Source organism: Scomber japonicus, chromosome 9, assembly GCF_027409825.1.
Source record: "Scomber japonicus isolate fScoJap1 chromosome 9, fScoJap1.pri, whole genome shotgun sequence".
Taxonomy (NCBI): Eukaryota; Metazoa; Chordata; class Actinopteri; order Scombriformes; family Scombridae; genus Scomber; species Scomber japonicus.
Window position 1 is genome coordinate 7834924 of NC_070586.1, and position 25032 is coordinate 7859955.

The window sequence follows — 25032 nt, forward strand, 5'->3', positions numbered from 1 at the left end:
GGGGGTGGCAGGGGGGGGGCAGCGGAGGATGTTGACACACTGTTCTGAACACGGCTCACATGTGTCCACACGCTTACACCCCTGTCTGTACACACATGTTGTATGTTGAGTGATTGAAGTGGCTGGTGTCAGCAGACAGGAAGTGATTTTACACAGCTGGACACGCAGAGGATGTTGAAGGGGTCTGGAGCCAGGGAGGAGGGGGGGCGTTGGAAATTATTAACTTGTATTTCTGTTTCTGTTAAAGGTAAAGTTTCAAGTTTTAAGATGAATTAATCACTTAACCTTTGTGTCGTCCTCCCGGGTCAAATTGACCCCATCTGTTTTGACTGTTCCTTCTTTCCTCCCTTCCTTCCTTCCTCCCTCCCTCCTTCCTTCCTTCCTTCCTTTCCTTCCACCCTCCCTCCTTCTCTTTTTCTTTCCTCCCCCCTACCTTCCTCCCTTCCTTTTTTCCTCTATTCCTCCCTTTCTCTTTTCCTTTTTCCCTTCCTCCCTCTGTCGTCCTTTCCTCCCTCCGTCCTACCTTCCCTCCTTTCCTTCCTTCCTCCTCCCTTCCATCCTTGACTTGAGGACAACAGGAGGGTTAATAAAAGTCATCATTACTTGCTGACCTAATCAATTGTAATCATATTATCCATTTTCCTTATTTTATTCCTGATCATAATCTTTACTATTTAGGTACAATAACATCTTGGATCCCATAATATGTTAACATGGACACTACATGCAGCTTTGGAGTCTTTCATAGAGAAGAGATCTCTGTTTGATACTCCGTCATTGTCCAATTCTGCAAGCGACAGCAGCAGGTCATGTGGTCCAACTGGATGTAAGGTGGAATATTTTCTGTTTTTCTTCTTTGTAAATTATCTTGTTAAGCTGTTGCTGCACAACCAAAACATGTGACCCGCCAAGTCTGCTTCAGATCAGCTTTTTTGGCATCTAGTTAAAAATGTTATTTCAAGCAAATAAATCTACATAGCAACAAACTCTGGATCATTTAAGTCTCTCTGTGTGTGTGTCAGCTCTCGCAGCATGAGGAGTAAAAAGAACAAAAAAATAAAATCCCGGCTAATTGATATTGAAATGACGTATAAATATTCGCTTTGTTGATCCTCTGATAAAGTCAACAGTGCTGTGGAAGCCTGCAGGAGATCATAAACAAATCCCCTCTGCCCCTCCCTAAAAAGGAGAGGTCACAAGAGCAAGAACATACCAGACTTCTCAGGAACTTTCCATTTCATGACCCTGACCTCTTGTCCGGTGTTTGTTTGCATATTTGAGCCCCTGAAAAGCATCCCTCACTAACCTCAGGGAGCCAGATACATATTGACAGTACACTCTGTCTCCATAAAGGAAAGCACTTTTTTTCTTTTTTTTTAACATGTGATGACGTGAACAGAGGCTAACCACTAATGCTGTGAGAGCTGCAGCGGTTCAAACTCGGTCAGGGCGGGCGACTGGAGAAAAGCAGCAGAGAACACTATGTGATCTGGCAGGCGGCCATGCTTTCTTTTTCCCTCCCCTCCCTCCCTCATTTAAGAGAGTACAACATGTTTGATGAGGAGGAAACTAAAACCGTCGTCATAACGTAGCCCACTTATAACTTGACCTGTGTGCTGCACTGTTACGCAACCCTCTGTCCCTCGTCCAAGTCCGCTCAAGTGGCCGTCGATGGCACAAACACGATGGGAACGCGGCGTCCAGACGATAACAAGAAGCAACGAGCAGCTGCACCCCTGGTTTGTTTTTCCTCCTCTGCCTCGGCCATCAACTATTTCCTTCAGAGTTTGATGTCAGAGTTCATGAAGATAAAGGCATCGTGATAACCATCTCCTCTCTTTTTACATAACTGCATCTCTGCGTCACCAAACGCTTTGTTGATGCCAGTCCAGTCCGGTGGCCAGAGAGCTTTTTTGATCCCTCCTGCAGCTGTGTGAAGTAGGCTTTAGCAAGACATCCAACCCCTGCCCCCCCCACCCGCCCCTCAATTACACTCTGGATATGTGTGAAATGTAAACACCCGTCTGGAGTACAGATGTTGAAACTTTTAGGAATTTATTTTGCACTGACACATCCAGCAGCAGCAGCCACTGTAAATGCTTCTAAGACCCGAATCGCTTACTTCAACTGATGTGACCCGAGTCAGATTTTTAACCCCTTTTTAAAAAACCATTTCACCAAAATTACTGCTTCATTTAACAAGCTGCACTTTAAATATCAGCATGCAAATTTAATTTTTTCGGGCTGAGCTAAGCTGGAAAAAAAGTGCTGCTTTAGAGTCATACGCTGCACTGAAAAGCAGAGAACAAGACAAATCATACAGCTCTCTGCAGTCATATGATCTCTGGATGGTGGCTACACGGTTTGTGTTGAAGCCTCACCTTCTCTCTGCTGCTGTTGGCAGTGATCGACCTCTGCGTGGCTCCTCTCAGCGCTGTTCTGTAGTTGTAGAAATTACTGGAAGGATCCATTTGATGCTGCAAAGAGAAAAACACATTAAAAAAAGGTTAATTTGACAGCAGCAAACTTCAGTAAGAGTCACAGTGATGACAGGGAGGATATCAAAAGCCCAAAAGTGAAAGTTAATGTGCTTGCTTTCCAAATCCAAACTTGATAAAACATGCAGTTAGTGGCACCTGAATGATTGGCCAATCGATACTGAGCTTTAATAATGATTATTGAAGGTATTTATGAAAGAAAAATGCCAAATATCTGCTGTTAAACGTTTCATGTGATTGTAAATTTGTCATTTTTCACTGTTTTCTTAACATTTCCACCAATATATGACTAATGAAAAATAATCAAGATGAAATGTGTTCCTTTCTCAAGTAGAATACGCCCATCCCAACACTTAATCACATCATAATTTAACTTCTCAGTATTTTGTGATAACATGAAGATATCAAGTGTGGGACGTCTAACAAACCAGCAGCAGAAATGTAAATGAACTCCACCCAACCATCAATAGAAAGCTAAGGGTTCACCTCAAAAGATGAAAGAAAACACATAACAGGATGGAAAAAGGAAAATCATGAGAAAGAGGAAACAATAAAGAGGTAAGGAGGAGGTGTGTGATGGAGATGAGCTCCAGAGAGACTTTAGAGAAGTGAGTCCCTGAAAAGCTTTCGGATCCCACCGAGGTCCCAGCCCGACTCATCTCCATCTCAGATCTCCTCCTTCAAAAGGAGATCACTGATGGCCTTCAGTGAAGCTCAGTAAACCTCCTCCCTGCAGTTTCCACAGGGAAGGAGGGGGGGGGGGGGGGGGCTGTGTGATCTGAACCCCAACTACATCTCAGCACATGGGGCTCCCTGCTCTCTTGCCTTCACCCTCACTGTGCTACATTAAAATGTCTCCAGAATAATCCTACTCTATTTTATATACTGATGTTGTTCCTCGAGTTAAGGAAGGAACTTAGGAAGGGAGGACGAAGGAAGGAAAGGAGGAAGGAAGGGAGAAATAAGGGAGGGATGGAAGGAAGGGAGGAAGGAGGGAAGGAAAGGAGGGAGGAAGGGAGGGAGGAGGGAGGGAAGGAAGGAAAGGAGGGAGGAAGGAAAGGAGGGAGGAAGGGAGGGAAGGAAGGAAGGAAGGAAAGGAGGAGGGAGGGAGGGAGGGAGGAAAGAAGAACAGGAGGAAGGAAAGGAAGGAAGGAAGGACAGAAGGAAGGGAGGAAGGAAGGAGGGAAGGAAAGAAGGACAGATGGAAGGGAGGGAGGGAAGGAAGGAAGGAAGGAAGGAAGGAAGGAAGGAAGGAAAGAAAAACCCCATTGACAATTTGGTCAAAAAAATGAAAGCCGAGAAGATATTTTAATCTTCATTTCCTCTTTTTCATTCTCACTTTTTTTGTGCATGTTTAGAAGATGGTGGAGGGAAAAAGTGAAATATACTTTCGCGCGCGGTTGAAAACACAAAAAGGGAAAATAATCATCACAAGCAAGTTGAGATGATGTTTGCAGCTTTTCTGGCAACTGTCTACAAGTTTGTTTTTTCTGTGTGAAATCATCATGAAACATCAGTTTAAAAACAGCTGAAATTGGAGGTTTTCTTTTTTACTGAGCAATCAAAAACAAGTGGGGGAAAAACATGGTGCTTTTTGGGCAGAAACTGAGTCTGTGTGTCAAATATTTCCTGTGAAGTCAAATAAAATGCTTCAGTAAGACCACAATCTTTGAGTCTTTCAATGTTAAATGATGCTGCACTAAAGAAAACACATTGATTCAGTGTGTGAGTCACAGCAAGAAAAAAAAAAAGAAAAAGAAAGAAAAAAAAGAAATGGCTCTACTCTCCCACTCAGATCAATTTTGATATGAGCTTTAAGCACGACTGCGTTTATCTGTCTTTTTCATTACACTTAACCCAACAATTCACTGTCAAAAAAAAAAGAAGAAGAAGAAGAAGAAGAAGATGCTCCCCCACACACACCCACATCAAGGCGAGTCATCAGTGTACAACAACACAAAAACCACAGAGATGCTAATATGTGTGGGGCGAACAAGCAAAACACACAGTCGGACATTTAAAACTGAACCGAAGAGGATGAGTAAAGAGAAGAGGAGGGAAAAATGATAAGACTGCAGATTTTTTAACCCTCCTGTTGTCCTTAAGTCAAGGAAGGAAGGAGGAAGAAGGAAGGAAAGGAGGAAAGGAAGGATGGAAGGGAGCAAGAAGAAAGGAAAGGAGGAAAGGGACGAAGAAGGAAGGAAGGAAGAAAGAGAGGAGGGAAGGATGGAAGGGAAGAAGAAGGGAGGAAAGGAGGGAGGAAGAAGGAAGGAAAGGGAAGAAAGGGAGGATGGAAGGAAAGGAGGGAGCAAGGAAGGGAGGGAGGAAGGAAGGAAAGGAGGGAGGAAGGTAATGGGGAGGAAAGAAGGAGAGAAGGAGGAAGGAAGGAAGGAGGGAAGGAAAGAAGGAGGGAGGGAAGAAGGAGGGACAGAAGGATGGAAGAAAGAGAGAAGGAGGAAGGAAGGACGGAAGGAAGGAAGGAAGGAAGGAAGGAAGGAACACTCAAAACAGACGGGTCAATTTGACCCTTGAGGAGGTTAAAGTAACAACAGATCTCTGTCCCCTCGTTAACAAATCATCGTCTCTTCTTTACGGAGCACAATTCTTAAACCTCAGCTGTCACTGGACGTCAAACACTGCACCCACATTAGACTGATTTCATGTCAGGGTGGGGGGGGGGGGGGGGGGGGAGTATTGTTCCAGCAAATGTGCTTCAGGCAAACTTACTTCTAAGATGTCGAATTTGGCCGTCTTGACTTTGCTCCAGGTCTTCTTCAACCGGGACACGGGACTCATGTTCATCCCAGCTGTAACACAGACACGACAACACACACACACACACACACACACACACACACACACACACACACACAAACACACACACACACACACACGACAACACACACACACACACAGACAATTAGAGTCATATCACACGCACATGTGGGCAAACACCCAAACACGGCTGCATTAACACATGGCATTTTCCCATTCAATCAGACAGACGCACATCCTCCCCCCATGGCTGTCGTCCTTTAACACCACCCTCCCCTCCTCTCCCTCCCTCCATCCCTCCCCTCCTTTCTTCCTTGACTCCCCCTTTTTCTTTCTTTACACTGTTGTTCCTTCTGATGCAGCAAGGAAAAAGGACTGAAGGAACAATGGAGTTAACACACGCCTCGTTTCCCCTCCCAGCACTCTGCTTCCCATATGGTAATCCTCCGTGTGTGTGTGTGTGTGTGTGTGTGTGTGTGTGTGTGTGTGTGTGTGTGTGTGTGTGTGTGTGTGTGTGTGTGTGTGTGTGTGTTGCAGGTTCAGGCACCGAGGGGTCACCGTCGGAGCAGAACACAACAACACCAAAAAAAAACAACCCTCGAGTAAACAAAAGAAGCTCAGATATATGATGAAATACAAAAACTTTAAAACCTAATTTTCCTTCTTGAGCTCACTTCACTTCCTGGGAGACAGTTTCGGGTTTTAGGTGACACTCTCAACGCTGCAGGGGCCAAAATGAAGGAATGAATGAATGTCCGACCACAGCGGTATGTGAAAGAGTGTGTCAGAACGTGCTTTGCCTAGAAACTGGCTTCATCGACTCACAAAGACACCAGTGTGTGTGTGTGTGTGTGTGTGTGTGTGTGGAAGGACAGGTGCTGACTGTTGGGACACACACTCCCCTTCATGATAGCATTAACACTTTATTGATGCCTTCTCCTTTTCAGACACTTTGAAAAGGAGCAAAGAAGGGTCGCCAACACCCAAATAACAACACACATATATATATATATATATAGTGTGAGTTCTATCTCTAGTGGAGTCTCGCTATGCTCAAGTTTTAAGATATCCAATTCTACTTGAGGTCTTCACAGCTCAGCTCAGTTTTTAGTAACAACTCAGGTCTGTCTATATCAATAGGTGGATTTGAGCAGGTCACTATCATCATGTCATAATCACCCCACGAGGGGAAAAAAAGTAGGTTCAAACTATGATTTCGAGGTCAGTTTCATCAAAATCTCCACATACAAGCTGCTATTTGCAACTCTCACTCATTTGAATTTGTTCCACTAATAAAGACAAAAAGCATACTTGCAGGAACTCGAGAACTCTGCAGGTGCTTGATAGTGTTGTTTTCTCTTACTACTGCAATCCAGATCAAACTTAATTATGATTGCAGCTATTTCACACCGTGTTATTCTCAGCTACCTTTAGGATTGCCTGAATTTCCCATTGGGATCAATAAAGTGACTATCTATCTATCTATCTATCTATCTCAGACTTAGATGGGGGAAACACATCTCAACACCCTTCCTATCTGAATGCTTAGACACCACCAGAGGTGAGAGAAAGAAAAATATTGTTCTTTGTCATTTGGATGGTGAATCACCCCTTTAATCACATCCCTAATAAACTGTGCTGCTCCCAGGAGACGAGGCTGGTGAAGACGGGAATTGCCTGTGGCGCTTTCTCTCTCAGGGGAGAACGATGGGAGGACAGCTGGCACTCCAATATCCTCTACCCTACTCTACTCTGCTCTACTCGACCCCCTCTCATCCTCCCATTCTCCCTCTCTCCTCCCTCCCTCATCACACTCTCTCTGGTCAGTGCTGACCATCTGCCTGGATGGTTTGTTCTGTGTCCTCTTCCAGCTGCCTCCCCTCCCCTCTCTCTCTATCTCTCTGCTCTGGACACACAAATCCTGTCCCCTGCATCCCCCCTCAGGCCTGTGAGGCTGACCAGATGCCCTCTCCTCTAAAACGCCTGAGACATCTCTGAGCCCTATTGGCTGAACACCTAAAGCGAGGTCTCTAAAATGTTGGAGCTGCTTTGAGACTCTACATGTGTCTTCTTAATCTTTATTCAACCTGGCCAGTTTTTCTCAGAGTGCTTTAACATTTCCTTTTTTTTTTTTTTCGGGAACACGGTTAACACATCCACACATGGAAGATGCCCCGTGCATCCACAGTTCAATCTGTTGAACAGCTTTACAGGGACCAGTTTGAGGTTAAGCGGCTTGCCCACGAGCACATTGGCGAAATGAGAAAAGGAGGCAAGAACTCCTGTTTCTGTTTCCCAAACTGAGACAGACTGATTCAAAAAGTAGTTGAATTTTATACTTTTTTTTAGAAGTTCGTAGCTCTCCAAACATGATGATAAAGTGCAAGAAGGCCAAAAAATGTGCTTATGGTTTCCCTTTAGAATCAACCTTTAGTCCACCTCTACCTCTAGCTATTTAACTGTACTCAAATTTTATACTTTTGAGAAGATTGTGGCTCCCATAACACAATGCTGAAGTGGAAAAAGGCCAAAAATGTGCTTCAGGTTTCTCTTTAGAATCAAAGAGTTATGGTTTCTTTCATCATGTTGAGTCAAAAACATTTAAAAAGGTGCAGAAATAGGCTGCAATGCAAAGCTGGAGTAAGAAGTTTGCCACTTTATTGTAAGATTAAACCCTTGTGTCGTCCTACCGGGTCAAATTGACCCCTTGTGATTTGACCGTTCCTTCCTTCCTTCCTTCCTTTCTTCCTCTGTTCTTCTTTCCTTCCTTTCTCCCTGCTACCTTCCTTCCTTCCTTCCTTCTTCCTCTCATCCATCCTTCCTTCCGCCTTTCCTTCCTTCTTCCTCCATTCCTTCCTTCCTTCTCTCTGCTACCTTCCTTTCTTCTTTCCTCTGTTCTTCCTTCCTTTCCTTCCTCCCTTCCTTTCTTCCCTCCTTCCTTCCTTCCTTCCTTCTTCCTCTCTTCCATCCTTCCTTCCGCCTTTCCTTCCTTCTCTCTGCTACCTTCCTTTCTTCTTTCCTCTGTCCTTCCTTCCTTCCTTGACTCGAGGACAACAGGAGGGTTAAAGGAGGAACGAGGGTCCCACACTACTCACATGAAGCTCTGCAGCGACTAATTTCAGCAAATACAAGATGTCACACATCAATGCCAGAGAGCAACGACAGTCCGCCGTCAAGTGGTTTTTTTCTCCTCTGACCAAAGAACAAATTCTAACGAGACAATTATCCGCATGAGCCCTCTCCGCCGCTGAATCCTACTGATATCATTAGACTGAAAATAATTACGCAAGCTGGAAAACGAACTGGGACAAAGTCATGAGAGGTTACAGCTACGAGGGGGGAAGAGATTACATCACCGCACGAAATTGTCACTGAACAACAAATTGCATTTACTACGCTGATCGGATTTACTGATGAGCAAAAAAGAAAAAAGCTTCTCTGTGTGGGGGGGGGGGGGGGGGGGGGGGGGGGGGACGAGGATCGGCCGGGGAACAAGTGCAGAGCGAGAGTCCGAATGAGACAGACGTAATTTTAAAAAATGTGACACTCATCTGTGCAAATGAACTGCTGGCTGCTGAATGTCATGTTTGCTTACATATGAGGGGGCATTTATAGAGGACTCAGTCATTTCAGTTCAGCCGCTCATGAATATACAAGAGTTTTTGGAAAGAATCCCTTCCAGTCCTATCTGATAATAGAATAAGAGAAATAAAACATCAACTCACATATGATGGCCATGAGTGAGTTGAAGTTGCCGATGTTGAAGCATTCACGTGCCACGTCGATGAAGAACTCGATGACTCGGGCTCGGTGCTTCTTCTTCACAGGCTGTTGCACAAAATGGGAAAAAAAAGCATTTTAAAAAACTGCATTAGCCTTCTGCTTCTGGAGTAAACTGCACAGTCTGGTTAATGTGTTGGAAATCAATATGTTTGTTGAAAGAAGGGGGGAATTTTCATTATCCAGGGGGAGAAGCGGTTTTGTAGGAAGTAGCTCCGAACTTGAATTTTATATGAAACTTTTGGTTTTTCTTGAGAACATCACTGAGTTTTTGCTTATTTTTTTGGGTGATTAAGACACATTGAAGCTCATTTTATTTGACACAATGTGACTGAACACAGCGCTGGGGCTTACTGCTGCTTTATATAATCAATGTAATTTATCAAGCAAACTCACTAATTTGACCCAGTTTTACATTTGAGAGAAGAAAACTCAAAATAAAACACTTTTCCTTAGGCAGAAATGTCATGCCCTTCCCTTATATTGGACCCAGAATATACAAAAATGGAAATATCTCAACATTTTTGTGCAGCTGATATGCATTTAGATCCATATTTAGTCAATAAATACAAAAACCACTTTACAAAACTACTGTTTATTCACATTTAATATAACTAATTGAAATATTTAATGGAGTAATATATAATGTGATTAGAATACACTCTCTCTTCTTTATTATGCATAGAGATATAAGGAGGATATTGTGAAATGGCAGAATATGAGTAGCATAGCATGTAAGGGTTAAGCAGAGTGGTGAGGTTTGAGCTTGGCTCCGGCGTTCGTTACTCACCATGCAGATCTCTGTGGCCACCAGATAACTGAGTCTGTTGAACCATTCAACATAAGCTTCCAGATTGCTGGCCTTCTTGTGATCACTGAAGCAACTCTGCAACAAAACAACAACAGACTTCCAATTAGCATTTAAGCTAATTGCTTTGCAAAAAATTAGTGCTGAACGAGTAAAATAAAGCTGATATTTGCTGTTTTTTTATGCTCTTCCAGTCAATGCACCACTGAGCTTACAAAATAAACTCTTGGCTAAGTGGACCTGTGTAGCACATCACGCTCAACTTCACTCTGCTTCTATATGCACAATAGTAGCCAATGTTATTCACTTTATGCAGGCTGGTCCTTTGTGTGGATCCCTCTTGATCTAATTCCACACATTCCTTTGGCCTTACGCCACTCGCCCCCACGGCGTATTTTCCACCAGTGGACACATATTAACATACACACACACACACACACACACACACACACACACAGAGTTATTCCCGTCTCCTCCAAGTGGCTCGTTGGGGGTACGAGGCGGGATAGCCTGAGGCACAAAAGGCAGCCTTAACCCCCCTCATCACCTTGCGTCCAAAAAAGCCTGTTGCCTAGCAGCCGAACGCCAGACAAGAGAGCCCGCTGCCATCCACGCACACACCCCTTCCCAAAACAAACCCCTGGCAGCTGTGGTTGCTAGGAGATGAGGTGCATGCATGCCCATCTAATCCAGACACTGGGATGATTTGAGGAAATTGCCGGTGAGGTGTGTCTGAGTGTGTGTGTGTGTGTGTGTGTGTGTGTGTGTGTATGTGTGTGTGTGTTAGTTTCCTGCTACAGTCTGGATATCACCTGCCCTCGCTTTGACCTGCACTGCAGCCAGTTGCCGTGTTGTGTAAACTTAATATCCGTCTAGGGGAGAAACTAGGCCATCACACTTAAACACAGCAGCAGACGGAGACGAATCGGGTCTGCACACAATGTTTCCGTCAGAAAGGTTGCATAACAACTGTGTGTATATTTTCTTATCTGGTGATTTATTCTTAGAAAAACATCCAGACATTACCTTATCGTTGTCCAGCGGGTCTTTCTGGACGAAGGCTTGGACGAATTCTTCAGGTCCGATGTAACTGAGTCTCTCCTGAAAAATAAGGGCAAAAGGCAACATCATTAATCCATCTTTGGTTTGCATTCTCCTTAAAAATCAGAGTCTTAAAATAGTTTTCCTAAGTGCAAATGTGAAAGGCTGCCAGAGGATTGCCTTGAAATTAGTTAATTTAATAAAGGTATTTAAAGGATCCTGATATTATTCTCTCTTTTAGGATTTCATAGGATTGATTTAACCCTGTTTTTTTCAACTGACATGTTTTTCTTTCAATGACAAACTGACACATAATGGATATAAAGTGGCAATGAAAAACATTACTGTTTAAAATCAATGCATCAGTCAGCTGGACATGGGAGGAGCTGTGATGTTTCGGATTGCCTCGAACACAACACCGATTTCTAATCCATCATACGTGTCAGCTCTGCCCACTCTCACATGTTCTCCTCTACACCATTGATTTGGCCTCGCTCTCTTTGGGTCATGCGCCAATACAAGTGTGAGTCATTGGCAGTGTTTCTGATTGTTCTTTGGAGGATAACATTTACGTCTTAATTAAGTTTGATGAAATGATGGATTTGATGTATTGATTATAACTGATTTTTAAAAAAAGGTGGGGCAGAGAAATATTTGGCCTCAGGCTCAAGAATGCCTCGATTTCTGATGATTAATGAGCAAATGTCATTCATAAATAAACTAAGACGCTAAATTGATAATAGTGTTGAGCCATTTTCAAGGTGTCTTGAAGCCAATTTTAAAGAACTATTGCATCTGCAGTGGAAGGATCCTAAGTGATGGATGCAGCAAATGTTTCAACAGCTACAGTCGTCTCTGGATTTCGTTCTCACCAGTTCTATGTGCGTGAGCTGCTGGGCGACAGTGAAGGGGTCGTTGCAGATGGACAGCATGTCTCTCTGGATGGCTGCCTGGGGCTTTGCTTTTAGAGCCGTCAGCCGTTCGGCCGCTGTGGCGTTGATCTTGATCAGCGCCTCCTCGTACTGGCTGAGCACCGTCAACCTCCTGATCAGGCCCTGGCTCATCTGGCTGACCGCCTTTCTGTAAACCTGGAGGGAAGAAGGGAAAAGAGATTTAAATTTAGTCTGCAATCACTTGAGAACCTGACAAAGTTCCTTGATGAACATCTTCAGTAAGTTCTTTTCAGTTCTTTTTTTATATAACAAATTTTCCTTGGATCACTGAGGAACCCCACGTCTCTCTCTTAACCATGAGCTATGGCTTTGATTTCCTGTTCTCCAGTTCGGTACTAGTCTGAAACCCAATGATGGCACAGCTGTTAAATACAGCTACACCACATTTCCATTATGTCTAAAGACTCTACAGCAGAGATAACAAGAACAAGAGCTGAATGTGATCTCCAGTAGCACGCATACACTGTCTCTGTTTGGCTCAGCTGTAGGTGTTTTGGGTTAATCCCCTACCGCTGTTTTGTGACAGAGGATGATAACAACCTCGGTGGAATTTACAACACTCATGTTGACTACATGTCAGCAGAACTCACTGCAAACTAATGCCAGCTCCCAGCCCAAACCCACAAAACGACCCTCACAATGTGATGCCTCCAGTATTTATTCAGCAAAAAAAAAAAAGCATCCTTTTTTGGTCACGCACTGGGAAGGGTCACTCATAACATTATGCAAGCTCCTTCCTGCCGGGCTCATTAAGGCCTTTCAGCTCTGGCAGGACAGAGCAGAGGACTTTTGGCTCCCTGTCCTCAAGGGTTGAGAGGTCAGCCTGTTCTGAAACCTTCCCCTGGACTAAAAACAAGCCATGATTAGATAATCGTCCCTCTTACTGACACACTTTAGCACAGAAGTTGCATAAGGAGGTCTATAGGGGGAAGAAGGACATGTGTGTTTGATTTAGTCTATGTGGAGAAGACTGCATGTTCCTTTTCGTGGCCTCTTTCCATACCACCGGTATGAGCTACCCAAAAAAATCTAGGGTGATGAGGCCCCGTTTCTCACGACCACATCCCTCTCCTCCCTGAACGTTCTGCCAATTCAGCCTCCAAAAACTAGGTTCTACAAACAAGACTCAAGTTCTACAGTGTGGGAAGGAACACGGCTCGTCTTATAATGGATGTGGAGGCCCGGTGCCTAGACAGCAATCAAGTGCGAGGAGTCGGTGCGGTGCTGAGGCAATTGGGGGGAAAAACGAACAGGCTTTCATTGCACTGCTGGAAACGGCAATGGAAGGAACTTTTCTGAAATTCATTTCCCAGGGTGTGACTAATGTATCTGTCTGAAGAGGTGGCTATATAGGTGTGATTGCATGACATCAACAGACACATTCACATGTCAGACAATCATCTGTGGTTGTCTGGATATTACAGACTGCAGGTCTGAGAGAAAAATAACACTTCTGAGAGAAAGGATGTATGAAGTATTTATATGATCTGTGCTCCTCAGCTATTGACAAGTGCCTATTAGGGCTGCAACCTACCTCTGTTTCAGTATTGACAATTTTTTTTCCAATAAATCAAATCGATGGTTTAGCTTATAAAATATTAAAAATGAGTGGAAAAAACATATCCATCACAAGTTCCACAGGTGAAAAATCAAAATACACTTGTTTTTTTGGTTTTTGATAACTTGTTAACTCTCAGAACTTGTAATAGACCCTTTTCTACCATTTCTTTAATCAAGACAGATTTAATTACAACCCTACATAATTCAGACATTGCACTATCAGTGTCAACAATGTTTGCACTGAGCTGGTGCTTGACCACGCTATCCTGCACAGTTGGACAACAGTGAGACACACCACCAGTGAAAATCGCTCCAGTTGCCACTTCAAAGTCCACCATCTGCTGTAGCGTCTGTCCCCACTACAAACAGAGGACAGGCCAGGGTCGGATAAATATAGTCACAGATCTAGGAGAAAGCAGCATGCCTGACATTTCTAAGCAGAGGGAGTCACAATTGCTCATCATAACTATTGGCGTTATGGATAAAGATCCTAGCAGGGGCACACTGTTGCCTACGCTATGGACCCTGGCAGTGATCCCGAGGTGGCAGACGGATGCTCAGTGCAAGTCACCATAGCTGAGTGCGTGGTTGGTCCGCGCCATCGTATCACTAGAGGTCCTGTTTTTCTTGGCTGAGCGGCGTTACTTCCTGCAGAGCACCACCTGACCCACGAAAAAGACCTGACTGTTTTTAGCAGGTTAGCCAGGCAGAACTAATGAACAGATAGTAAAAATGTGCCCAGAGGAGGAGTGTTTAATCTAAAAAAAGAACTGTGTTGCCACGTCCCTTTCGACCACCTACTGTAACCGAGATGCATTAGTGTTTCACATGAACCTGCAACAAACCCAATTTCAGTTTGAATCTAAGTCAAGTGTTCATAAGCAATTTGCAAATGAATTGAATGTCTGTCAGTCATGTGTTAAGAGAGTAAAGTCTCAAATTAAGTCTCAGGATTTTATTTTTATGACTTAAATCATTGTTGAGGGCATGGAAAGTTCAGGGACACCATGGACAGATAGTACTTCTGTTTATACTACTTTCTAGAGTCTGCTTGAAGGACACGTTCCATACATGGGGAGTAGATCGGCATCTATTGATTGTCATGTAGTGGCTGCGGTCACAACATATTGGAGCTACAGCGATGTCCACATACAGTAGAGGCTACATGTACACCCTCTGATGATGAAATGTACATCACCCTAGCTGATCCTTGCATACTACCAGATGTGGAAAGTATAACACAGGCTTAAGTGCACAAGGGGTAAACAAATCTCTTTATCAGCATGTTAGCTCTAAATACTGACCTGCACCTGCACCTGCCATATACGGGTAATATTTGGTATTTAAACACACGTCAAATCTGAATGTATATTGTGGGATCTGTTAAATCAACCAAACATCATAATAAAGCAAAAAAACAGCACTTGGTGCAAAATAACTGCACATTTTGAGGCAAGGCAAGAGCTCCCTGCCACCGAATGAGGTCAGATGAAGATCACAGTGCTTGTTTTCTCCTCGGCTGTTGCTTCCCTATATATCCAACCACATCCATAATGACAGTCTTACTACGGAGATCAAGGTCCTGGAATGTTTGGAGTGTGGTCTGGACACGACTTCGGCCAGATGTTCAGAACATCTATTCTGGACTCGAACCCTTTTCCCAGAGCGCTGCGGTCGAGGCTCTGAAGATTCAGCATCTCGCTAAACTCTAGACCTGCTTCTGGTCAGGAAATTGTGTTTGTTTTCAAAATGAATCGGGCAATCTGTGAGAAACACAAATGCAAATCAAGTCTGATCAAACCCCTGATTTTGTCAGTAAAACCACTTCCTTAAACTTTTGGAAGCTGGCCTTTCTAAGAAACATCCCATGGCGAATCATGTTTTACTATCACGGGTTATCATCTGCAGATAAATGAATAAACAGTATCACAGGATTACTCCTTAACATTTGCTTGTGGGCAATTTTGTGAAGCCGAGGCACCACAGCTTTCTATTTCATTGGACAAACCGTTCTTGGTCACGCTGTGTGAATCATGAGCATTGTGCCCACAGCTTACATTATATCACAGCACATCTGCAGGGTGTTAGATTACTGTAAAAGGTTGCTTTGTCGATACAGTACAAAACATCAAGCAGTTAACCTTTATCTATCTGCTGTACCTATCTACTTTGTTTCATCTGTAGTTGAACAGGGTGTAAACATTTATTCATTTTTAAATAGGGCAAGACTTCACCATTACCTTATAACGTAGATACCGATAAGATAGAAAAAGCATTGCCTGTGGCTTTAAATTATTTGGATACACTTAAAAAGAAGAGACAAACTCATTTCCTTATTTTATAAAGTGCACTGAGCATGATATCACCTCGAGGGAAACTAACAGGAAATCATGTCCCTAAATCGCTTTCTGTTACCTCGAGGCCAGAATCGATTTAAGCTATCAAAAAATATCTGTGGAGGGATGAGGTTAATGTCAGCTGCAGCCAATGTACTGTGAAATCAAGAGATGTTTGTGTCACCATCAAAACACATCCTGCGTATCTACGAGCGGGAGTATTACTGAGCCAGTGTGTGAGTTACTGGCTTTCAGATAATGTCAAATGTGTTTTATATCCAGGAGGTTACACAAGGAGAGCAAAGGGACTGTGAATGTATCCAAAGTGTCATGTGAGAGACACATATTGATTTCCTAATTAAATCAAGATCAATTCTCGTGCTTGTACTATTGATGAGTCATGTGAGACCCTGCATTAAAAAACGGCGGGTGTGGGTGGGTTGTTTGTTTCTCATGTTGAGCGAGTGAAGGAGGGATGTCTTTCATCAGGACACATGAATGCGTGTGGTCCTCCATCACTGTCGGGTCCTAAAAAAAGACCCTGCTGCCTTTATCATTAGCAGCAACCCCCCCCCCCCCCCCCCCCAAAAACACACAGTTAACTGGGACACGCATGAATACGCATGTGAGACCGTCAGGACACGCACTGAAAGAGGCCTGATTCATGATGACTAACCAAATTATTTGTTCGGACTGGAGAAAACTGAAGTGGGAATGCTTTCACTGAGGGGAAAAGAACATGTAATATAAAGCTATGTTAACCTAATTGGAGCAAGAAATGATAAACACTGAAAACTGTGAATGCTACTGAAAAGAAAAACTAAGATGGATAGTTTCAGATTTCATGTCTTTTTTCTGGGAGTCCTGGCCTAGAAGATGGTGTAAAAACAGTATATTATGATTTATTTTTTTTTTTTAAATAGGCAAAGATAACGTGAAGAGCATACTGAACATCCAGCTAAAGAATTGCTGAGTTACTGAGTTAGAAGAGAAGATATCTATCTCATGTCTGTCCATTCCTTTCTCTCCTCTCAACCCCAACCGGTCGAGGCAGATGTTCTCCCACTCTGAGTCTGGTTCTGAGGGTTCTTCCTGTTAAAAGGGAGTTTTTTCTTGCCACTGTTGCTCATGTGGGAATGTTGGGTCTCTTTAAAGTTAAAACCTGAAGAGTTCGGTTTAGAACCTGCTCTATGTGTAAAGTGCCTTGAGATAACTTTGTTGTGATTTGGCGCTATACAAATAAAGATTGATTGATTAAACCATTGAACTATTAAAGTTGTGTTTGGATAAAATAGTCAACATACATGCTAATTTGTGAGCTTTAAATGTGCTGGTTGGCAGATTTTTACAGATTTTTGCTTCAAATCTTCACGCTAAGCTAATTACCTCCAACTCTAGCTCCATGATTTAAAAGAATATAAAGATTTAGAGGATCCACCAACATGTTGAACTATTCCTTTCAACGACAAAAAAAAAAAAAAAGTGCACACAGGTTACTTTATTTCCAAAGTCACCATTTTGTTGTCACCATTAGCTTATGTTAGCATTTCCTTTCATGGCGTATATATAGCATGAGTCACTGCTTGTCAAAACAACTTTTCTATATCTAAATGTCAAACAGTGGAGGGTCTGCATGTGCACCAAAGATAACAGAAGCTACTGGACAAAAACAGTCGCTACCCTACTAAAAAAACTTTTATCCAAACAGGGCTGCAGAGGCTAATGGCGTACTAAGCCAGTGACATTCAACTCTGCAGCAGTGGAACAATTCAAATGCTGCCTAGTATGGAGCACCCCAGAGGCAGCAAAAAAGCCACCTAGCCGGTGAACAATGGGGCTTTTCTCTCAGCTCAGCCAGCCTCAAAAACTGCTTTGTTGCCAGAGGTACCCCCCTCCACCTCACTCCACTGCTATCTGCAAAAATCTGCCTGTGCCTGTGGCTTTGCTGCACGTGCAGGCTACAAAACACACTTCACTGTTGGTGATAACTCCCAAACTAAACATATTATCTTATCAGCCAGAGTCTTTTGTCACTTAACCAATTCTGATTAACTTGTATGTATCGTCTGTGTTGAGCCGTATGAAGTAATAATAAAAAATAAAAAAAATAGATAAAGGACGGACCTCGTCTCCACTGGCTAGCCGGTGGGTCAACTCCTTCAGGCTGCGCATCATCCTCTCGTCCCTGAAGTCATATGGGAAGGTTTCCGTCCATTCTGTCAGTAACTGGAGGATCTTAGGAGCAATCTTCCTAACTCTCATCTGAAAATAAAAGATAAAAATTGAGTTGCTGATTCAATATATTTAAGAGTAGAGCCATAATGGAATAAAATAATCACACAATGGACGTAGAAGTTTGATAGAGTGGACTAAAGTTTTTTGTTGTGCCCACCTTGTCAGCTTGAGGATCGCTGAGTCGTTGTTGCTCCATGCACAGGTGACACACCTTGGACATGAGCTCGTATGGGTGGATGAAAAGACGCGAGCTGAGCAGGAAGGTGAAGATGTACGTCCTCTGTAGAAAAGAAAAGAAAAATAAGTTTACCACAAAAGGCAAAAACCATGATCATAAAAGTGCAAACTGGGCAAGAAAATAGCTTGAAATTAAAAAGCTAGTATGGGGAAATTATACCGAAACAACTTTGGCATCAGGAGATGAATTCAAAGACAGAAAGAGAAAGCAAAAAGCAGCTTTGGCACTTGACAAGGTCTCAATGCACCTGAGCTTCTCAAACAGAACAAAAAGATTAAAAAAAAAAAAAAAAAAAGGTTTTATCTCTTAACTTTGATGAAACTGCAAAGGAAAATAAACCACCAGGGATATAAGGAAGAGTAAAATGTAAAGAGAAAATAATACTCACATCTGGATAATAGTCTACGTTTGGGACCAAGTGGTGAATGAGAGCCTCCAAAGACCCGGACGCAAGGTTGTTGTCATGGTAATAGAGGCCAGCGTAGCCTTCCTCCTTGGTCTGATACAGGTTCTTGTTGTAGCTGCCGGTGCCCAGCTGCCCCGTAAACGGTGGTGTCTGAGGCATGTTGTCCTACAAAGACAAACAAACAGCGGTCAGTCAGGATTGAAACTACTTCTCTGATAGGTACTTCACCACAGACTCTGATGCAGGAAGGCCAAACAAATCCAAAATAGCCTTTAGACACAAACACAGACGGAAAAGGTTTGCTTGGGAAATGGTTTGGCCATGGTCAAACATCCTTCCTCCTCTGGATACGTGCTGTCCATTTTAAGGTTTCTGGGTTTCGGTTTAGTTTATTTGGACGTACAGATGTGATGACTGGAAATGCAAACTGTGGTTGAGGCACAAAAAAAAAGGATAAAAGCAGGCTTCCTATGAGGCATGACAAGGAAACACACTAGAATAGACAGTTTACAGCCGCTTTGTTCAGCTGTGACCCAAGCCCAGTTTTACAGGGATTTGAACCTTTAACTCTGGCAGTATTGGTACCTTGCTCTACCAAAACTGGGGCATATGTTATATAGCCAAAACATAACTGCAGGCCAATAGTTTTTATGTCCCAAAAAAGCAGCAACCTATGACTGGAAATGACCCAATTTTCAGAAAACAAATGAGGGTTTAGGATTTCAAGACAATTGATTCATTCAAAAGGATCGTCTAACTCGCATGAAAGTGGGTATTTAGTGACAGAGCTTATAAAGAAAAGCTCTGTGTTTGTGCTCTAACACACACGCACACCCACAAAAATGAAAGGGACACCACAAACGTGTGAAAGCTTGTGAGAGACTGCAGGCCAAATTGAAACTCTGCAGGATGTCGTGACACAAATCCCATTAATGCTCAACGTTGCTAGTTTACTTCAACTGTGTGTGTGTATGTGTGTGTGTGTGTGTGCGTGTGTGTGTGTGTGTGTGTGCCTGCCAAAGAGGGACAAAACAAATGACCATGCCGTGTAGAACGTGACAAATGGTGGAGCACGTGTGCATGGCAGATCAAAACACTTCCTGCATCATAATCCACATCTCTCCATGTGTTTCAGACTATCATTACTCTGTCAATAAATCACTTATACACATATAAACACAGTAATATTTCATGTAATTTAGAGTTTGTTATCAGTAGTTAAACTTAAATATCAAATGAGGACTTACATGGAAAAACTGTCCTTAGTGAGGGAGCAGGCAACTAGCTTTCAGACATTGTTCAGGCCGGCTAAACTTTAGTGTAACAGTAGCACAAAAGTAAAAAAAAAAAATGTAATAATGTCAGTTAATAGCCGATTAAGATAGCTAACATTATGAATTCAACTTTTCATTAAAAAAAAAAACAAACAAGGAAATGGATGTTTTTTTTTTCTTCCTTTAAAAATCCCACACACAACTGTTTATAAAAGTCAGCGAGCCACCAGATGTAAAACCAAAACTGGTTCTCACAAAACTAGACAAACAACCTCACACAACCACACACACACACACAAACACAAACACACACACACACACACTCTGCCAGTCTACGAGCCTCCTGACCTCTGGACCTGGCACATAGGTTCAATCCCTTGCTAGGCAGACTTATGGCTGAGGAAAACACAAAGGGCCTTTTCACACTTGGGGATAGGGTGAATCAGGGTGCAACACCCCCCACCCAACAGCATTGCTCAACCCTCTGCACCCTCTCCACCCTCTACCACCCCCACCCCCCACCACCTGACAATATGTTGCCCTGTGGCTGCCTGCCGAGTCACGAAGCCTTAAAGTCTGATGCACAGCAGTGCTGCCAGGGACGGATATGTGAATGCCAGGAGGTATACACTGAACCTGCCCACACACCGCCACAAATAGTTCAAATAAATTCAGGGGTTTATTGTCCTGTGATGGGTATATGGGCTTCAGGGGAGGTCTACAGAAGTAAAAAAAAGAACCAAATCAACTCAGATCAGACCAGAGAGGGGATTGAGAGGTCCAAGTCTTGAGCTTAACCTTTAAATTATCACAAGACATAGCAGCTCTGTTTGCCTTTGCAGGGACTTAACTCTTGATATAGATACAAAACAACAAACCCTGTTTATTCATGAGTTCACATAAAGCCTCCGTCCTTCCACCCACACGAGGCACGAACCACCCAACCTTCCACTTTCACACGCGTGCACACACCGACCATCGCTATTATTCAGCCAGACAACCATGGGGCCATTTCCATGAGAATGAGTGTGAGGAGTCAGAGCAGAGCGGCCCGAGCATCTGCTGCACCATGTGGCTTCCCCGCAGAGAGGGGAGAGAGACGGGGAGCTCACGAGTCTGATGGAGGGAGCGAGGAGAGAAGGGAAACCCTGATAAAAGTCAAGTGTTACTGGGATGTTTGTTTACTCCACTGAGGGATTTGGTTAGCCTTTAGAGTGCTTAGAAGTATTTTTTTTAAAGTGTAGACTTTGTACCAGCTTAGTATACAGACTTCTACTGTTCTACACTAAAAGAGAGCATCAACAGCAGCAGGTGATCTGTGGCTGAGAACATGACTTGTTCACTCTTCCCAGCTGGAGCTCCCTAAATCAAGCTTGTTTTTCTTACTCTTTAAAAAAAAGGGAGCTTTTGTTTTGATTTGGTTTCGTAATTTACAATTTAATTTGATTCAATTAAGAAAATCAAATAACAATGGCAGACATTTGTAGGTTTCAGCTTCACTAATGTGAGGATTTATAGCTTTTGTCTGTCTCGTAGCTTTATAAACTCAACCCTGGTGGAATTTTAAACCATTATTTAAAGCAAATAAGCAGCTGGAAGACAACATCTTGGGCTGTGGGAAACTGCAATGGATATCCAGCCTTATTTTTTTTTACATTTTGGAGCCTAAACAATTAAGTGATATGGCAACAATGAGGAAAATAATTAGTTGCAGATAGAGGATGCACCAATCCACTAAACCAGCACTGGAGCTAAAACTGACCTGCTATCAGCCGGATGCAAACACTACTTTTAATACAGTTATTATAAAATTCAGTATTTCTGCAATCAATCATTAAGTCAAGGCAAGCCACAGCGATAAATATAATACCAATATGATTTTAATTTAAGTTCTTTATTCTAAATATGTAGAGAAATGTACCAGGAGACACAAGAGGTGGAATTGGTCCAACGCTCATTGGATGCCTATTCCAATATTTCATTCCTGGCACCAGTCGAGCTCATTCATTCATATCAAGACATGTTGGATCTGTAAACCGACCTTAACACACACACACACACACACACACACACACACACACACACACACACACACACACACACACACACACACACACACACACACACACACACACACACACACACACACACACACACACACACACACACACACACACTCCTCCTTGAAGTGAAACTGAAATGAACCACAGCTCAGGAGGACAACATACAGTGGCAGAATTGAGCTTTAAAACACTGCAAAGTAAAGTTGTATTGAAGCTTCAGTATTGTGGCATCACCTCAGTGTTTCTCTGATGCTTTTGGAAAGGCAAACAATTTGGATTAATTTCATGTAGCCAGGGGCAGGTGGAGGTTCTTTGAAGATAAAAGCCATGTCTCTAATACTAAAAAAAAAAATCTTTAGATACAGGACACCATGAGATCAGATGTTTGCACTTTGTCCTCTACTCTCTGTCTGTCTTCTACTAGAGTGGCGTTCCAGTCTACCAGCAAATACAATACAAGTCAGTATTGAGTATTTTAAAGCTAATTTGAAGATATATTTGCTATTTAAAAAGGCACTGATTTGTCTTAGGCTTCTTCTTGGTACTAATTAAGGCTATACTTATTTTCATTATCGATAAAACTGCCAATTTATTAGCCGTTTGGTCTGTAAAATGTCAGAAAATGGTGAGAAATGTCCACCAAAGCCCAAAATGCATCCTTAAATATATATATTTTATCCACACTAAAGGTTTACAACTCAAATATATTCAATTTATCATAAAAAAACCAAATAAACCAGAATATAATCTCATTTAAGAATCCAAAAGTGAAGAATATTAGCATATCTTCTATAAATAATGACTCAAAATGATGAATCAATTAACAAAATAGTTGCAGCTTTGTTTTGTTCTAATAGCAAGAGGAGGAGGAGGAGGAGGAGGAGAGTACCACCTCCATCCTCTTTCTGTCTATTCTTCTTTGCTCCATCCACACCACCAGCTGCAGCCATCACTATAATCCTAAAAAACAAAGCGTGGGATGCTACAAGCAGCGACATCTGAGACACGCTGATTTACATTTGGCTTCCAGGTGTCGTGTGTTGTAGTGGTGGTGGTGGTGGTGGTGGTGGTGGTGGTGGTGGTGGTGTTAGTGGTGATGGTGGTGGAGGGGCGACCACATGTCAGGGTCTCCAGGCATGACAAATACAAACTCTTCGCAAGTTGCTGTTGGTTTAGCGAGGCTGCTGCTGGCTGGGTGGCAGCTGAAGATAAACAAACAAAATGCCAGCGCTCGCTTCCCCACTTTAAAGGGAGGAGGGGGGGTGAGGGGAGTGGGGGGGGGGGGGTTTGTTTAGGTAGGATGGGTGGTTTTAATTATAGCCTCGCTTGTTGTGTTTGTGTGTGTGTGTGTAGCCATCTGCCTCACTGTGTAAAAAAAAAAAAAGAAGTCTGGTTCGGACTTAAATTGGATTTAAAAAAAGAAGATAACAGAAGATATTCAAATGTCTGTCTGTTTCTGCTCGTGATTGACTCAGCCAAAAAAAAAAAAAAAGAATAAAGCTATAAACCGATCTGTGGATTCTTGCTTTTCTTTTTTTGGGGGGTGAAATCTTTCAGTTGATTTGCGAGAACTACAACATTTCTATCCTCAGCATCAAAGGTCACAGAGTTTACTTGGCTTCAACTTTTCAACTGTGATATTCTTTAAATAGTCAAACGTGTATATTTTTACGCACACGCCTGTTCCTGCTTCTTTTATCGGCTGCAGACTCGACCGCTGATCATCACATGGCATTGAGTCTCTGAGATGGGTTCAAAATCTGACTCAGTGATGTCTCGTGGTAGTCTTAAGGCATGGGACTTTCTCCACCACCTCCATTTACACGAGGAAGTAGTACGCTGAAACACACGACTCAAAAAATATGACTTATTAAGTTATTAATGCTTTAAATGCTTCAGGCGTTTAAGTTACACTCTTATTGTGAAGCTTGAGATACTCTTGTGACCCTGGAGTGATCATGTGCAGCAGAGTTGTATACAAGAAGAAGGGAAGAGAGCTTTTTCCTCTTTAGTTTCAGGCTACAATTCATTGAAAGGTTATAGAAATGTCAAAATATTTCCTTTTTTTTTGGCCTGTGGGGAAATTTTGAAACAGAGAATGGCAGCAGCTTTAAAAGACCCAATCCTCCCCCCGGGGGCAAATGTCATATTAGAAGTAAAACGCTGCTGTTCCTGTGAAATTACCTTTAGGCTGCAGGGCCCATCAATGACACGAGCTCGCAGGTCATTTTGTCTCCGATCTGAAACGTGCGGGTGGGGCTGCTTTTCCCCCCGGGGGAGAGAATGATGGAGACTTGCTCAAAATACGAGCTATCAAAGAGCCGGCTGAAGCTCTTCCCGCCCTGCCCGCAGTGCTAACGGCCACTCATGATGAGCACCCATCAGCAGTTCAGACGCTATAACGACGGGGGAACAAAAAAAGCCTGAACACACAGGAAATGATTCCCATGGTTAAAGAGATGAAACACAAGCAGCCTGATACTTCTGTTTACTTGTGTTTGAGCTGCTCCATGATGCTTTTATCCTGATAACATGCAATACAATTCTTACAACGACTGAGGAGCAGCAGGTCAAAGCAGTAAAGCGCTGATTGGTCATGCAATAAAAAACATGATTTGCAACAAGCATGAGAAGTAGTAGCAACAGAAATGAAAGCTTAATCCCTTTTCTGAGGTAAGACTAGTGTAAGGCAGAGGGGGGGAATGTGATTCAAGCAGTCAGACACTTCGAAGGACCATCAGTAAATCAACAGACCCCCCCCCCCCCCCTCCCTCCTCGTTCTCCTACCTCCTCCTCCGCTGCGTAAACACTTTGAAAGGCATGAGGAATCTCACTCATCCATGGCTTGAGGAAATGAGGGTGAGAGATAGCTGCTGAGTGTCTGCACAGGGCCACAGTGGAATAGTGGAAGTAGTCTAAATAAAGCTGGACGGTCGCTGGTGTGTGTGTGTGTGTGTGTGTGTGGTCAGAAGTGCTTAAAAAACTGAATGAGGTGGAATAGTTCAATAGTAAGAGCTACACCTGTGTGAGTGGTTTGATATCAAAAAGCGAGACAGGAGAGCAGG

At 43.0% G+C, this 25032-nt stretch overlaps 1 protein-coding gene across 1 annotated transcript in view; it reads right to left on the bottom strand.

The window, feature by feature from the left end:
- The window catches only part of rasgef1ba (RasGEF domain family, member 1Ba), a 28451-nt gene extending 9644 nt beyond the window's left edge, over positions 1-18807 (bottom strand). The window contains exons 1-9 of the mRNA XM_053326260.1: positions 18613-18807; positions 18144-18266; positions 17876-18013; positions 11775-11990; positions 10888-10962; positions 9844-9939; positions 8999-9101; positions 5226-5305; positions 2382-2477 (exon numbers count right to left, since the gene is read on the bottom strand). Of these exons, the coding sequence (XP_053182235.1) occupies positions 2382-2477; positions 5226-5305; positions 8999-9101; positions 9844-9939; positions 10888-10962; positions 11775-11990; positions 17876-18013; positions 18144-18266; positions 18613-18789 (1104 nt within the window). The 5' untranslated portion in view covers positions 18790-18807. The remainder of the gene's footprint in view (positions 1-2381; positions 2478-5225; positions 5306-8998; positions 9102-9843; positions 9940-10887; positions 10963-11774; positions 11991-17875; positions 18014-18143; positions 18267-18612) is intronic.
- Between the last annotated feature and the right edge of the window lie 6225 nt (positions 18808-25032).